Source organism: Heterodontus francisci, chromosome 10 (assembly GCF_036365525.1).
Source record: "Heterodontus francisci isolate sHetFra1 chromosome 10, sHetFra1.hap1, whole genome shotgun sequence".
NCBI lineage: Eukaryota > Metazoa > Chordata > Chondrichthyes > Heterodontiformes > Heterodontidae > Heterodontus > Heterodontus francisci.
The window spans coordinates 82277787-82294475 of record NC_090380.1 but is presented as its reverse complement, the minus strand read 5'-3'; the positions used below and the strand labels follow the sequence as shown (position 1 = coordinate 82294475).

General features: G+C 42.9%; 1 gene segment (V, D, J or C); it reads left to right on the top strand.

Moving 5' to 3' along the window:
• LOC137374177 (tyrosine-protein phosphatase non-receptor type substrate 1-like) overlaps nucleotides 1–13193 on the top strand; it is an 89133-nt gene extending 75940 nt beyond the window's left edge. The window contains 3 exon segments of the C gene segment in view: nucleotides 5623–5928; nucleotides 9107–9211; nucleotides 10824–13193. Of these exon segments, the coding sequence occupies nucleotides 5623–5928; nucleotides 9107–9211; nucleotides 10824–10951 (539 nt within the window).
• The last annotated feature ends 3496 nt before the right edge of the window (nucleotides 13194–16689 follow it).

Genomic DNA, 16689 nt, shown 5'->3' with positions numbered 1-16689 from the left:
TCAACTTTTACAAGGAAATTAGTATTAGTAATAAGGTTATATTGGAAAAATTAATGGGGCTGAAGGTTAATAAGTCCCCAGGGCCTGATATTCTACATCCAAGTGTGTTGAAAGAGGTAGGTATGGAGATAGTGGATACATTGGTGATCATCTTCTATAAATTCTGGAGCGGTTCCTGCAGATTGGAAGGTCATAAATGTCACCCCACTATTTAAGAAGGGAGGGAGGGAGAAAACAGGGAATTACAGACCTCCTAGACTTACATCAGTCATTGGGAAAATTCTAGAATCTCTTCTGAAGGTTGTGATAAATGGATACTTGGATAATAATGATCTAATTGGGAATAGACAACATGGATTTATGAATGGGAAATCAGGTTTGACAAACCTGTTGGAGTTTTTTGAGGATTTTACTAACAGCATTGTTACCATAAAAATGAACCATCATAATGAAGAGCTGGAACCTGTCATAGCCGCTAAGCGCATTGCACTTTTGAACTACAAGAAAGCCCCCAGCGATTTAACATCCGCAGCACTTAAAGCAGCCAGAAGTACTGCACAAAGAACAGCTAGGCGTTGCGCAAACGACTACTGGCAACACCTATGCAGTCATATTCAGCTGGCCTCAGACACCGGAAACATCAGAGGAATGTATGATGGCATGAAGAGAGCTCTTGGGCCAACCATCAAGAAGATCACCCCCCTCAAATCTAAATCGGGGGACATAATCACTGACAAACGCAAACAGATGGACCGCTGGGTTGAGCACTACCTAGAACTGTACTCCAGGGAGAATGCTGTCACTGAGACTGCCCTCAATGCAGCCCAGCCTCTACCAGTCATGGATGAGCTGGACATACAGCCAACCAAATCGGAACTCAGTGATGCCATTGATTCCCTAGCCAGCGGAAAAGCCCCTGGGAAGGACAGCATTACCCCTGAAATAATCAAGAGTGCCAAGCCTGCTATACTCTCAGCACTACATGAACTGCTATGCCTGTGCTGGGACGAGGGAGCAGTACCCCAGGACATGCGCGATGCCAACATCATCACCCTCTATAAAAACAAAGGTGACCGCGGTGACTGCAACAACTACCGTGGAATCTCCCTGCTCAGCATAGTGGGGAAAGTCTTTGCTCGAGTCGCTCTGAACAGGCTCCAGAAGCTGGCCGAGCGCGTCTACCCTGAGGCACAGTGTGGCTTTCGTGCAGAGAGATCGACTATTGACATGCTGTTCTCCCTTCGTCAGATACAGGAGAAATGCCGTGAACAACAGATGCCCCTCTACATTGCTTTCATTGATCTCACCAAAGCCTTTGACCTCGTCAGCAGACGTGGTCTCTTCAGACTACTAGAAAAGATCGGATGTCCACCAAAGCTACTAAGTATCATCACCTCATTCCATGACAATATGAAAGGCACAATTCAACATGGTGGCTCCTCATCAGAGCCCTTTCCTATCCTGAGTGGTGTGAAACAGGGCTGTGTTCTCGCACCCACACTTTTTGGGATTTTCTTCTCCCTGCTGCTTTCACATGCGTTCAAATCCTCTGAAGAAGGAATTTTCCTCCACACAAGATCAGGGGGCAGGTTGTTCAACCTTGCCCGTCTAAGAGCGAAGTCCAAAGTACGGAAAGTCCTCATCAGAGAACTCCTCTTTGCTGACGATGCTGCTTTAACATCTCACACTGAAGAATGCCTGCAGAGTCTCATCGACAGGTTTGCGTCTGCCTGCAATGAATTTGGCCTAACCATCAGCCTCAAGAAAACGAACATCATGGGGCAGGATGTCAGAAATGCTCCATCCATCAATATTGGCGACCACGCTCTGGAAGTGGTTCAAGAGTTCACCTACCTAGGCTCAACTATCACCAGTAACCTGTCTCTAGATGCAGAAATCAACAAGCGCATGGGTAAGGCTTCCACTGCTATGTTCAGACTGGCCAAGAGAGTGTGGGAAAATGGCGCACTGACACGGAACACAAAAGTCCGAGTGTATCAGGCCTGTGTCCTCAGTACCTTGCTCTACGGCAGCGAGGCCTGGACAACGTATGCCAGCCAAGAGCGACGTCTCAATTCATTCCATCTTCGCTGCCTTCGGAGAATACTTGGCATCAGGTGGCAGGACTATATCTCCAACACAGAAGTCCTTGAAGCGGCCAACATCCCCAGCTTATACACACTACTGAGTCAGCGGCGCTTGAGATGGCTTGGCCATGTGAGCCGCATGGAAGATGGCAGGATCCCCAAAGACACATTGTACAGCGAGCTCGCCACTGGTATCAGACCCACCGGCCGTCCATGTCTCCGTTATAAAGACGTCTGCAAACGCGACATGAAATCGTGTGACATTGATCACAAGTCGTGGGAGTCAGTTGCCAGCATTCGCCAGAGCTGGCGGGCAGCCATAAAGACAGGGCTAAATTGTGGCGAGTCGAAGAGACTTAGTAGTTGGCAGGAAAAAAGACAGAGGCGCAAGGGGAGAGCCAACTGTGCAACAGCCCCAACAAACAAATTTCTCTGCAGCACCTGTGGAAGAGCCTGTCACTCCAGAATTGGCCTTTATAGCCACTCCAGGCGCTGCTTCACAAACCACTGACCACCTCCAGGCGCGTATCCATTGTCTCTCGAGATAAGGAGGCCCAAAAGAAGAATTGATAAAGGGGAGTCGGTGGACATGGTATACTTGTATTTTCATAAAGCTTTTAATAAAGTCCCCCACAAGGGATTGGTTAGCAAAATTAAAACACATGGGGTAGGAGGTAATATACTGGCATGGATTAAGGATTGGTTAACATGCAGAAAGCAGAGTAGGAAGAAGCGGGTCATTCTTGCGTTGGCAGGCTGTGACTAGTGGGGTACCACAGGGATCAGTTCTTGGGTCCCAGCTGTTCAAAATATATATCAATGATTTGGATGTGGGGACCAAAAGTAGTATTTCCAAGTTCGAGGATGACTTGGTGGGAATGTGTGTTGTGAGGAAGATGCAAAGCGGCTTCAAGGGGATTTGGACAGACTTAGTGAGTGGGCAAGAATGTGGCAGATGGAATATAATGTGGAAAAAGTGTAAGGTTATCTACTTTGGTAGGAGGAATAGATATGCTGAGTATTTCTTAAATGGAAAGAGATTAGAAAGTGTAAATGTACAAAGGGACCTGGGTGTCCTTGTCAATAAGTCACTGAAAGCTAACATGCAGGTGCAGCAAGCAATTAGGAAGGCTAATAGTATTAGCTTTTGTCGCAAGAGAATTTGAGTACAGAAGTAGTGAAGTCTTGCTTCAATTGTATAGAACCTTGGTTAAGAACAAAGGACAGTACAGCACAGGAACAGGCCATTCGGCCCTCCAAGCCTGCGCCGACTGCACTTAGACTGCACTTGGAGTACTGTGTGCAGTTTTGGTCCCCTTACCTTAGGAAGGATATTATTGCCATAGAGGGAGTGCAACGAAGATTCACCAGACCTGTTCCCGGAATGGCGGAACTGTCTTATGAAGAGATTGGGGAAACTGGGCCTGTATTCTCTAGAGTTTCGAAGAATGAGAGGTGATCTTATTGAAACCTACAAAATACTTAAAGGGATAGACAGGGTAGATGCAGGTAAGATGTTTCTTCTGGCTGGGGAGTCTTGAACCAGGGGACACAATTTCAAAATAAGGGGGAGGCCACTTAGGACAGAGATGAGGAGAAATTTCATTCCTCAGAGGGTTGTGAATTCTCTACCCCAGAGGGCTGTGGAAGCTCAGTCATTGAATATGTTTAAAGCAGAGATTGACAGATTTCTAAATACAAATGACTTAAGGGGATGTGAGGTTAGCGTGGGAAAAAGGCATTGAAGTGGATGATCAGCCATGATCATATTGAATGGCGGGACAGGCTCGATCAGTTGAATGGCCTACTCCTGCTCCTACGTTCCTATGTTTACAAAACATTCATTTGGCCTCAACTGGAGTATTGTGTCCAATCCTGAGCACCACACTTCAGAAAGGATGTGAATGGGTTAGAGAGGGTGCAGAATAGATTTACGAGAATGGGTCCAGAGATGAGGGACTTTAGTTATGTGGATGGATTTGAGAAGCTGGGGTTGTTCTCCAAAGAGAAGAGAAGATTGAGAGGAGATTTGATAAAAGTGTTCAAAATCATGAGAGGTCTAGACAGAATAGATAGAAACTGTTCCCATTGGTGAAAAGGTCGAGAACCAGAGGACACAGATTTAAAGTGATTGGTGAAAGAACAAGAGGCAACATGAGGAAAATCTTTACACAACAGTTTTTGGAATGCACTGCCGGTACGTGTGGTGGAGACAAATTTGATCATGGCCTTCAAAAGAATATTGGATAAGTACCTGAAGGCAAAATGTTTGCAGGACTACAGGGAAAGGATTGGGGAATGGAACCAGCTAAATTGGTCTTGCAGGGAGCCGGCACCTGCTTGATGGGCTGAGTGGCCTCCTTCTGTGCTGTAACCATTCTATCATTCTATGACTCTATTCTACTGGAAAAATTACAGTTTGTTGCTGGCTTAGAATTCTGGGCTTAATTCTACATCCATTTGGAACCAGTGTAATGGCAGGAAATCACCTCTCCAACATTAGCTTGTGGGTGGAGCCACTATAATGAGTTGAGATGCGAGTGGTTGCAATGATGGATAGGCGTACATAAAACAGTGAGGAAATTCAGGTGTAGTGTAAGAACGAGTGTAAGTTATTTATGCCTGAATTTAACGAACTTTGTGCCAGAAATCACCATTATGATTGCACTTTTTTGCTGGTGCAAATTGACAGGAAATTCAACCCCAAGGTTGAACATTATTAACATTATTTAACATTATTAATCCAACTGCATGAACTTTTGCTGACCTTTTAAAAGTTGAATAACAGCTGAAAAAATATTAATAGTGTATTCAATATGGTGTTGTAAAAGAGCACACTGTACTGAGGGACAGCCATACAGCAAAAGCTTAGGCTGACATTGCTAATATGTATAGAAATAATAGTGTAACAGTTAAAAACCGCTTGTTTTATTTGTATTTTGTGTGTTTATGATCTTTAATATAAGTGGAAATGGTCAGGCCTAGTAACAAAGGGAGTTATATCAACTTTGGGTCACGAAATGTGGTATTTGGTACAACAGGTTATAGGATCGATTGTCAAGTAGCACCCAAATTTGTGCCAAGTGAGGCCTGAACAGTCCTGCTCTTCTGGCCCTGCCACTGCCCCCACCCCCGCCCTCCTACAGGCTGCTGAATGTCTGGTATAACTGGGAGGAGGGTTCATGGCACAAGCTCTGCTCAATTATACCAGCTTACACTCAGGGTTCTACAACTGCATAGGACCATGATTTTCATGTTTAAACTATCTCTTGGGTATTTCAGACAGGTATCCAGCTTTCCCATTTACAGGCTCGCCTGAAAATTGTATCAGGTTGCCTTTGGGCATCAATGGGATGGCTGTGATGCCCTCTCCCCGATTTTCAATTGCTCGCCTTGAATTTTAGGTGAACTATAGATGGTCGGCAATTGAAAATCACCCCTGTGTGTCCTAACCAAGCATATGGGAGTACTCAATACAAAATGACATGCAGTCTGAACAGTACATGTTGAATAACCTGCTACAATTGACTTTCAGCTTGCCCAACTGTCCAGTTAAAAGCAGAGACTCTGTCTTACCCTAATGAAGGTATACAGCTAGTCTGCACATCACTGGAGTTCTTTCCTGAAGGCATTCAAGTGTCCTGGTTTAAAGGTGGGCAGTTATTCACCAATGGCACCAAAAATGGGACCCTGCATGCAAACAGTGATGGCTCATTTTCCATCACAAATTTTCTGAATCTTTCTGAATCTGACTGGAATGAAGGTGGAAATTATTCCTGTCAGGTGAACCACACGACACTGTCTGCACCCATCAATGAATGGATTTCTGCTAGTAACCAAGGTAAGAATGCCCATGTGTTTTTATTTGGACACTGCAAACTTGAAGTTATATGATTCCAATTTTGTTTTGCCTTTTATGATTTGAAGAAGATATCTATATGAATGTGGCACTGGTATCATCCTTTGTATTACTCTCCACCCACATTCCCCTTCCATCCCCCAATCCTACCTCCTTCTCTATGCACCCTGGGAAAACTATCGCCTAATTCACTTACAACTGCACTAACAAAATTTCAACTGTCCAGCATTCAGTCTTTTGTTTGCCTGCAGCTACTGACTTGCTCAGCTGCACCCTCAACTGCACCATTGAGACCCTCGTCCCCAATAAAACCATTACTCTCTCTCACCTTGGTCATTCCCCCTGGAATGGCCCTCATTTCTATTCCCTCAGGTCCAAGGGATGCAGGCTTGAAAGGTTGTGGCAGACAACTGGTTTGGCCATTCATTGCCTGATCTGGCCAGCACACATAAAGCAACGGTCCTGCTCTAGTCTGCTGAAACTCTTCACTATTCCAGGATCACCTTGGAATGCAAAGATAACCCCCGACTTCTTTTCTATTGCAAACTGTCTTTTTAAACACCTTACCCCTATCTCTCCCACCCTCACCTCCAACAATGTGTGAGGAGCTCGTGCACAAATTGGTCGCTAAGATTGAGACCATCCGATCAGCCACCTCTGCTGTGTCCCTCCCTTCCCCTATTCCACCTGGCTAAACTTCCTATAATGTTCCCCCCTGCCCTAGCCCTGAACTTACATCTTTCTCTAGTTTCTCTTCTATTTCCTCTCATGCCCTCTCCGAGCTCATATTGTCCATGAGATCCACCTCCTGCTCCCTCAACCCTATTCCCACTAAACTGCTCAACAGCCAACTTCCCTCCTGGTCCCCATGTCAGCTGATAATGTTAATGGTTCTCTATCTACAGGTGTTGTCCCTCTCTCCTTTAAATCCACCGTTATCACCCTTCTCCTCAAAACGCCAACCCTTCACCCCACCATCCTTGCAGACAACTGCCTCATCTCCAACCTCCCTTTCCTTTCCAAAGTTCTTGAATGTGTTGTCACCTCCCAAGTCCATGTCCATCTTTCCCAGAACTCCATGTTTGATTCCCTCCAATCAGGTTTCTGCCCTTGTTACAGTACTGCAACATCTTTTATCAAAGTCATGAATGACATCCTATGTGACTGTGACAAAAGTAAACTATCCCTCCTCATCATTCTTGACTTGACTGAGCCTTTGACACAGTTGATCACAACATCTTCCTCCAATACCTCTCCACTTTTGTCCAGTTGGGTGGTACTGCTCTCACCTGCTTTCATTCTTATCTACCTAATCGTAACCAGAGAATCACTTGCAATTGCTTCTCTTCCTGCTCCTGCACCGTTATCTCTGGTGTCCCCCAATCTATCCATAGCCCCCCTCCTATTTCTCATTTACATACTGCCCCTTGGCAACATCATCCGAAAGCACAGTGTCAGTTTTCACATTTATGTTGACGACACCCTGCTGTAACCCACCACCTCTCTAAATTCCTCCACTGTTGCTAAATTATCAGACAGCTTAACCGACATCCAGTACTGCATGAGCACAAATTTCCTTCAATTAAATATTGGGAAGACTGAAGCCATTGTTTCGGACACCGCTCCAAAATTCCATTCCTTCATTACCCATTCCATCCCTCTCCCTGGCAACAGCCTGAGACTGAACCAGGATGGTAACAACATTGTTGTCATATTTGACCCCAAGATGAGCTTCCGATCACTTATCCGTGCCATTGCTGAGACTGCCTATTTCCACTGCTGTAACATTGCCTGACTTCACCCCTGCCTTGGATCATCAGTTGCTGACAAACTCATTCATGCCTTTGTTACTTCTAGACTTGACTATACAAATGTGCTCTTGGCTGGTCTCCCACAGACTACCCACCATAATTTGAGTTCATCCATGCTCTTACATACACCAAGTTTCATTCAACTATTATCCCTGTGCTTGCTGACCTACATTGACTCCCTGGTCAAGCAATGCCTCGATTTTAAAATTCTCATCCTTGGTTTCTAAATCCCTCCATGTCCTCACCTCTCCCTATCTCTGTAATCTCCTCCAGCCCCATAACCCTCCAAGATATCTGTGCTCCTCTAATTCTAGCCTCTTGTGCATCCCTGATTTTAATTGCTCCACCATTGGTAGCTGTGTATTCAGCTCTAGGCCCTGAGCTCTGCAATTCCCTCCCTAAATTATTAACTTGTCCAAATACTTTATTTTCTTCAAACAGGTAACTGATAACTCATCTCCAAAAAAAAAAACACGATGATCCAGAAATTCCAGTCCACCTTGGGTACTGAATCAGCACAATCTGAATCTGGGTGGTGGAGAGGATTTTAGGACAGCACCTTTTCCACCCAGTTTCTACCTCTTACTGTTTAATTGCTAAATCCCAGAGTGCTTCTTTCCATCATAACATCATACTTAGAGGTCTGATTGGCAGGATCATTGATTCCTTGGCAATCACTCCCGTTATACCCAGAGTATGAACAAAAGTAAGTACATCTGTGTGTGACAGCCATAAGTAGGCGCCACAATGCTTATTCCAATGGCAAGAGATGTCTACTATGAGATCAACTGCCATTAGAGTGTTGGCACATAATGAAAGAAGCATTCAGGAAAATTTCGGTCTTTGAATACTGTGATCAGGCCAGCCCAAACAATCCTCTGATAAAGCATCCAAGTGCCATTTTGAAAATTGTTGGAATTACCTTTGGACAGGGCCAAATCAGATAGACAAGTGGTTGTCTGTTTCCTGGAATTTCAGGGATTTTGACTTTTATTGAAGGTGTGATCTCCATTGTGACTGTGGTGTTTAAAACCTTTGTTTAAAGCTGCTGAAAAGATGGAGAAACCGTGGATTGAAATTCAATTTTTTTTCCGCAGGCATTTTAATGTACAATGGCATAGGCATGCGTTAGCTGTGCACAATAGGGTCAATGAAATCTACAAAAAATAAATAACTTACAGAAAGTATTTTGTTTACCAAACTGATCACATTCCCTTCATGGTTATTGACATGTGAACTTATTTAACAGTTAACTTTGAAGAAAAATAAAAGGCTAAAGTCTTATGTCCTGCTTTGTGGTATGTTATTCAATACAGCTTTTGATGCATGTCCTAAATAATTCTCAACAGGTCCTGCCGGTGATAAACTATCATGGATAATGCTGACAGTTGTCAGTCTAATTGCACTCATGGTGTCTGTGGTTATTGCAGTACTTTGTACATATTCAATATCAAGTAAGTGATTGTGTTTTTAGATTTCAATGTAACTTTATTTTTAATTCAAAAAAAATTCTTGTAGCTAGCATATTTGGAATTTTATGTTACACTCAGAACTGTATGGCCAAGGTTTATGTTATCAAGTGAACGTACAAGTCTAAAGGCACAAATTTCCTGATTAAGATAGTCCGAAACTGTGGACTCGTTTAACTGAACTCACTGGCTATTCAGAGCCACTGATGACTGTATAAGTCATTTATGGGCTGATTTGTAACTTTCAAATGCATTTTACTGGGATTGTCAGCAAACAAGTTGAGCACTCAGAATCAGCAATGGTATCTGACTGTCAAGGAGTACTTCAATATATATTTTACTATTTATCCTTCTGTCCTTGCAAATTACCACCCCGTCTCCAATTTCCCTTTCCTTGTCAAAGTACTTGAACATCTTGTCGCCACCCAAATCCATGGCCATCTTTCCCTCAACCAATATCACTAAAAAATAGATTATCTAATTATTATCATTCCAGTATATGGGATCTTGCTGTGCAGGATATCTTGAATATTCTTTCCTTCAATTCCTACTTAGGCACCCTTCCTGACCTATTATGTTGACTGTTCACCATAAGCAAGTGGTCCTTCTACATCCCTCACTAAGATAGTCTCTGAGCCCTCCACTCCTTCCTTGATAAGAAGATCAACCTTTCCCTGTCCACCACAACCCTCTTACCTGGCTGAACTTTTTGCCAGTTTGAGCAACCTATTTTAACTCCAGAAAATGCTGGAAACACTCAGCAGATTTCACCTGAATTGGTAACTTGTTATCTCTCTCCATACATGCAGACCATCTGTGGAATATTTCCAGCATTTTCTGTTTTCATTTCAGAATTCTAGCATTTATAGTCTTTGCTTTTTATTTTCTTATAACACCACTCACTCCCTCCAGATAAAAGATGTTGTTATGCAAATCTACGCGAATCCCAGCTAGGCCTATCTTGTGGGAGGCCACCTTGAAAATTCTTTGTTCCAATTACTACTCAGGTATGCTTCCTGACCTATTACATTTATGACTGCTCTCTCTTTCTCTCTCTCTGTTCTCCAGGATTTCATTTACCAAGATTCCAATTCTTCATTCTTCACTTTTACATGCTCCATCTGGACTCCCTTCTTGGACAGTTCTGTCTCCACCTCTAACAGTTTTCTGTTAAGCAGTTTGTATGTTATTCAACCTACTTACTTTCTCTGAGTGATTTATTGATTCTCTCCCTTTTGATCTTCCTTCTTTTCCCTCTGATTTTCCTAACCTTACTAAGCTGCCCATTACCTTTCAATCTGCTGTTCTGGTACAGAATACACACCAGAAACATCATAACCTCTCTTTTTCCTTTACAGATATTGCTTGTCATATTGCATTTTGTGTTTTTTGTTTCAGATTTCTGGTTATTGCAGTTTTTTTCTACATTTCCTATTCAGTACCATGTTTATACACTATACAACAGAGTTAAATTGATCTACCTTCCATTTTATACCAAACCCTCCATACTGCAGTTCACATTATTTACCCGCTGCAACTTTTGGGTTGTTTTGTCTATTGAACTTCTCTAAGAACTTTCTTGTTTGGTTTGTTGCAGAAAAAAAAGTTTCATCATCAAGGAAAACAGCCATGCCTGAAAGGGAACAAAGTGCAGCGGTGCAACCTAACAATGATATTAATGCCATCTACTCACTGCTAGGCCAAGAGCACCCTTATGATTTATGAACTGGCCATCTGTTTAACCAAAGGTTGTCTATCATATTATTTGAAATATTCAAAAGCTGTTACATGTCACATATCTCTTCTTGTACGATCATAATTAATGCCATTTACCCATTCTGTGCTGTTTTGCAAATTCTTAAAGGTAATGTCATCTAATTATTGCTTCAATAATTATTATGTATCAGACAGCTGTTTTGTTCTTTGACACGGAATGATTGGTCACCTGGTGGGAGTGTCATCTTAAGGTAGTTTTACCTTAAAGAACATTGTTGACAGCAAATGAACAGCTCTCTCATCATAGAAGAGGAGAGCCTTAGAATTTTGATGGCATCACAGACCCAAAGCAGCCAGCAAATTAGGTGTTAATTCCTCATATCGTAATGCTATTCATGTGATCCTAAAAGCTTGCAGCTACACAGAGCTGGCTCTGGCTCTGTGTCATTTTCTTCCATAAAACAAAGTATTTAATGTTTTAAACACCTAAATAAAATAACCAGTCATCAGATCCAACTGATGAAATGTATAAATTTTATTTAAAAAATCTTTCAACCTGGAATTTACACCAATGTTCGATACAAGTTTAATATAACCTCTCTACTTTCCAGTTTAATCCCTCTAGAAATAAACCCCAGTGCTTGGTTTGCCTTTTTAATGGTATTATTAACCTGTGTCACTACTTCTGGTAATTTGTACTCCCTTTGCTCTTCTACCCCATTTAGGTTCTTAGGCTGGAATTTCCCATCGCCTTCCCTCCCCTGCTGCAATTTTACGAGGGGCTGCAGCAAGAAACAGCCCAACCCAGGCCAATCAATGCCCTTACGTGGTCAATTAACTGTCACTTAATTGCCTCCTCCTGCCGCAACAAGTATTTTAACAGCGGCTCAGGCCCTGCAGGAGGCTGCCTGGTAAAACCTGGCGGCCTCCTTGTGGGCTGGGGTGGCCTGCTGATTGGGCACCCTGTGCCCCACAGAGGGCCCTGCCCTAGGCCCAACCTCCCCCCCCCCACAACCGATCCCCCTCGCCTTGCCGGGGCCCAATCAATTGTCCCTGGCAAGGGCCCACAAACTTACCTTTTTTCCAGGGCAGGCATCCCTCTTGTTCCTTTCCCTGGCTTCAGTCCCAGCAGCGGCCATTGCTCTTGGTGGCGCTGCTGGGACTGAGAGCTGCCAGCCCACTGATTGGCCAGCAGCTCTTTCAGGCGGGACGTCCTGCCTCAGAGGAGCAGAAGTCCCACCCAAGGCCAATTAACGGCCTGGGCCACATAAAATTCCAGCCTTATTTTCCAAGTAATAAGTGACCTCTGAATTTTTCTTGCCAAAATGCAGTAGCTCACACTTATCTGTGTTGAAATTCATTTGCCAAGTACATGCCCATTCTGCAAATTTGTTAAAATTGTCTTATAATTTGGTTCAGTATTGACTATCCCCGCCAATTTGGTGTCATTTGCAAATTTAGTAATTGTGTTTTTTGATTCCAAAATCTAAATCATTAGCAAATATTGTGAACAACAGTTCCCCCAGCACTAATCTTTATTAGAACTCACTTTCCACCCTATGCAACTCTGTATAGCTACCTCTGCTCTGTGATTTCTAGCTTGCAGCCAACTAGTTATCTATTCTTCTACTTGTCCCTATGACTCTCCATGCCCTTACCTTATACATTAGTCTATTATGTGGAATCTTTTTTGAAGGCCTCTTGGAAATCTAGATAAATTACATCTACTATATTACCCTTGTCTAGTCTCTCTAATGCTAACTGGTCTACTAAGCCCCCAGTATGGCAGGCAGGATTTCTGGCCAGGTGCATCAACGCCATATTGGGAAATGGTAAAAAGTTGTTGGGCACTTTGCATATGTGAATGAGGGGCTTAATGCCTGTTTGTGGGCCCCACTGCAAGATTGGTTTGCCTGAAGTCAATGGAAATAACAATCAGGAGAAACTCAAAATGGCTTCCTCTTCACCATCACCATTTTACACTATCTCCCAAACTCAAAGCCATGCACCATTTAAGAGGTTAAAGTCTAATTAAAGAAAGGAAGTTGGCTTTTTAAGGTGTTAATTTTGAAATGTAGCAAAATGAATACAATGAGACTTCAGTAAGTGTAAACTTGGCATTCATTATAGCATTCTTTTTATTATTTCACTGTGGAACCTGTGTCACAGGAAATGCATTCAGGGTTCAACAAAAAGTCAAAGTTCAAGACTATTGCTTAATGTCTGTGCTTTTAACATTTCAGTGTTCAGTTCTGGTCTATATTAAAAATGTTTCACATTAAAATGAAATAACAAAACATGAACACATCATTGCCTCAATGGTTTGCTTCTCCTTTATTTTAAAACTTCACTACATCACTCATAAATAGGTGTGTTCTGATTGCCTTTAAATTACAACAGTTACAATGAGTGGCGCTTCAGTTTATTATATCATTACATTCACCTCTATGTCTATAGACTTTGCATCCATTAAACAATTAGGTTACTGTTACTTATTGATAAGTTTTTATGGTCATTGCTAATTCTCTGTGAATGATTCAGTTTCCCACATATTATGGCATTTCTTAACTATGAATCAGTGTAACTTTACAGATTACTTTATTCAATCATATCTCCCATTATGCCAGAGACAGCCTTATCTATAAGATACTTATTTACTGTATGGAGAAGAGGGTAGAATTTCCAATCAACATGGTTCACATCTCAAAGCTCAACACCTTCTCTTGACAACAAAATTGTTGTTCGATAAGTTATGAATCTCAGTGCTAAAAAGAAAAAATGGCTGCATTTCAGACAGTTGCACAGCGATGGTGCCAACCACTGACATCTTTTTTTTTCCCAAAATATACTTTATTCATAAAAATCTGTAAATCTTACATTCCCAAACGGTTTAAAACTGCATCAAGTCAAAAAATACAAACAGTGCAAAGGTGATCAGTTTCCTTCTATACAATCATGAGTTGCCTCACAACCCTTCCATTTCATTGTCATGCCATATACATTTTTACATTTACAGCACACAAAATTTTCCTGATACAGTTTGAGGGGTTTCCCATAGATCCAGCCCCTCAGTTCAGCTTGGTGGGGGGGACCTTACACAGTGGTCTTTCCCCAATGAGCCTTTGCTGCGGCTGCCCCAAGCTTTAGTGCGTCCCTCAGCACGTAGTCCTGGACCTTGGAATGTGCCAGTCTGCAACATTCGGTCGTGGACAGCTCTTTGCGTTGGAAGACCAGCAGGTTTCGGGCAGACCAAAGGGCGTCTTTCACCGAATTGATAGTCCTCCAGCAGCAGTTGATGTTTGTCTCGGTGTGCGTCCCTGGGAACAGCCCGTAGAGCACAGACTCCTGTGTTGGGATGAACCTCGACAAAAACCACTGCATCTCTTTCCACACCTGCTTTGCAAAGACACATTCCAGGAGGAGGTGGGCAACCGTCTCTTCCCCGCCACAGCCACCGCGGGGGCATTGTGCGGAGGAGGCGAGACTTCGGGTGTGCATGAAGGATCTGACGGGCAGGGCCCTTCTCATCACCAGCCAAGCTACATCTTGGTGCTTGTTTGAAAGCTCTGGTGATGAGGCATTCCGCCAAATGACTTTTGACATCGCACTTATCTACTGCGATCCCCATAGCTAGAATTTCAGTGACCTTGAGGGACGATTTGCTGCCGACATCGCCCAGCAGCACCTTGTACTGCAGGCGAAAAGGACAGGCAATTGTGGGCGTGGCTTCCAATCACTGCACCAGAAAAACTGTATAAAGCCGACTGCTGTAGTAAAAAGGCATTGGAACGTCAGATTAAGCATTCATGATTAATTTTACAAAATTAAAATTTAAACATATTTTTAAAAAGTGCAATCATTTTGATCAGATAAATTGTTTTAAAAAGTGATATTTAAACAGTCTGATAAATCATGCTTAAAAAGTAATAGATTTTACGTTTTAACATGATATCAAATTTTTAAAAGGTTTCATGTTAAAAAAAAATCAGTTCATTTTAACTCTTAAAGGATCCTTTCTGGTGTAGATCTCCGCAATACATATTCGTGAATTGAGAAGAGGCCCCTTATGCATGGAAATACCAGGTCCAAAATTATAAAGTGCAATTAATTCACAATTAGTGGGCAATTAGTAAGCAATTAGCCTGAGTTTGCGCCAGTTCCGTACTTGCCATTTGAAGTCGCAAACCCCAGGAATAGCGCTGGTTAGCCCACCACAACTTTTGCATTTGTGCTCTACAGTGCGCGCTGTCCAAAAGTTGCGACTAAATAAAAGCAAAATACTGCAGATGCTGGAAATCTGAAATGAAAACAGAAAGTGCTGGAAATACTCAGCAGATCTGGCAGCATCTGTGGACAGAGAAACAGAGTTAATGTTTCAGGTCATGACTTTTCATCGGAACTATAAGTTCTCTAGTAACGGTGAACCCAGAACACATGCCATTATTGTCACCGTAAAATCTGGTCGCATGTTAAATTTAGTGACCGTTCTTTTCAATTGCTTCTCACATCAATGTTTCTCCTTTAAAGTGTGACTTAGAGATTAGAACTGGCAGAGGTTGGTTTTATTCATTCTTTGGGTCATGACCTTCACTGACGAGGTTGACCTTTATTGTCTACCCCTAATTGCCCTTTAGAAGGTGAAGGTGGGTTTTCCTCTTGAATCGCTGCAGTCAATTTGATGAAACTGCTCCTGCAATGCTGCTAAGTAGGGAGTTCCACAATTTTGACCCAGCAGCAATGAGGGAACAGCAATTTATGTCCAAGTCCAAATTGTGTGTGATTTGAAGAGGAACTTTGGAGGCAATGACATTTCTATGCATCTGTTGTCTTTGTCCTTGTAGGTTGCAGTGCTGCAAAAGAAACCTTGGCGACTTGCTGCAATGTATCCTGTACATAGTACACACTGCAGCCGCAGTGCACCAGTATTGAATGGAATGGATGTTTAAGCTTGTGGATGGTGGTCCTAATGGTATTAAGCTTCTTCCGTGTTGCAGATGCACCCATCCAGGCAAGAGAACATCCTCCTCCTAACTTGTGCCTTGTAGATGGTGGAAAGGCTTTGTGAGCCAGGAGATGAGCTACTTGCCTCAAAATACCCCCTTCTGGCCTGTTCAATAGCCACAGCATTCATGTAGCCTTGAAGGACATTTCACTTACCACCTGAGTGGAAGTGTCACTGATGTGACCCCAAATATTATTTTCTACTAATTAGCCCAATACTGTATGTTGCCCGGGTCTTGCTGTATGTGGGCATGGACTGCTTCATTACCTGATAATTTGCAAATGGAGCTGAATGCTGTGCAATCATCAACAAGCAGTCCCACTTCTGACCTTACCATGGATGCAAGGTCATTGAGGGAGCAGCTGAAGATTGTTGAGTCTGGGACACTGCCCTGAAGAACTCCTGCAGTGACGTCCCTGGACTGAGATTGTTTGCCAAAGACCACAACCTTTCTCCTTTCTGTCAGGACCTAACTGGGAAATTTTCCCTCTGATCCCCCTTTGAGTTCAGGTTAACTACAGCTCCTTCAGTACCACACGCACTTAAATGTTGTCTTGATGTCAAGGGAAGTTACTTTCACCTCACCTCTGGAATTCAGTTCTTGTGCCCATGTTTGAAGCAAGATTATATTGAGGTCTGGAGCCAGTGATCATGGTGGAACCCAAACTGAGCATTGGTAAGCAGGTTATAGGTGAGTTAGTGTCATCTGATAGCTCTCTTGATGACCCAGTCCATTGCTTTGCTG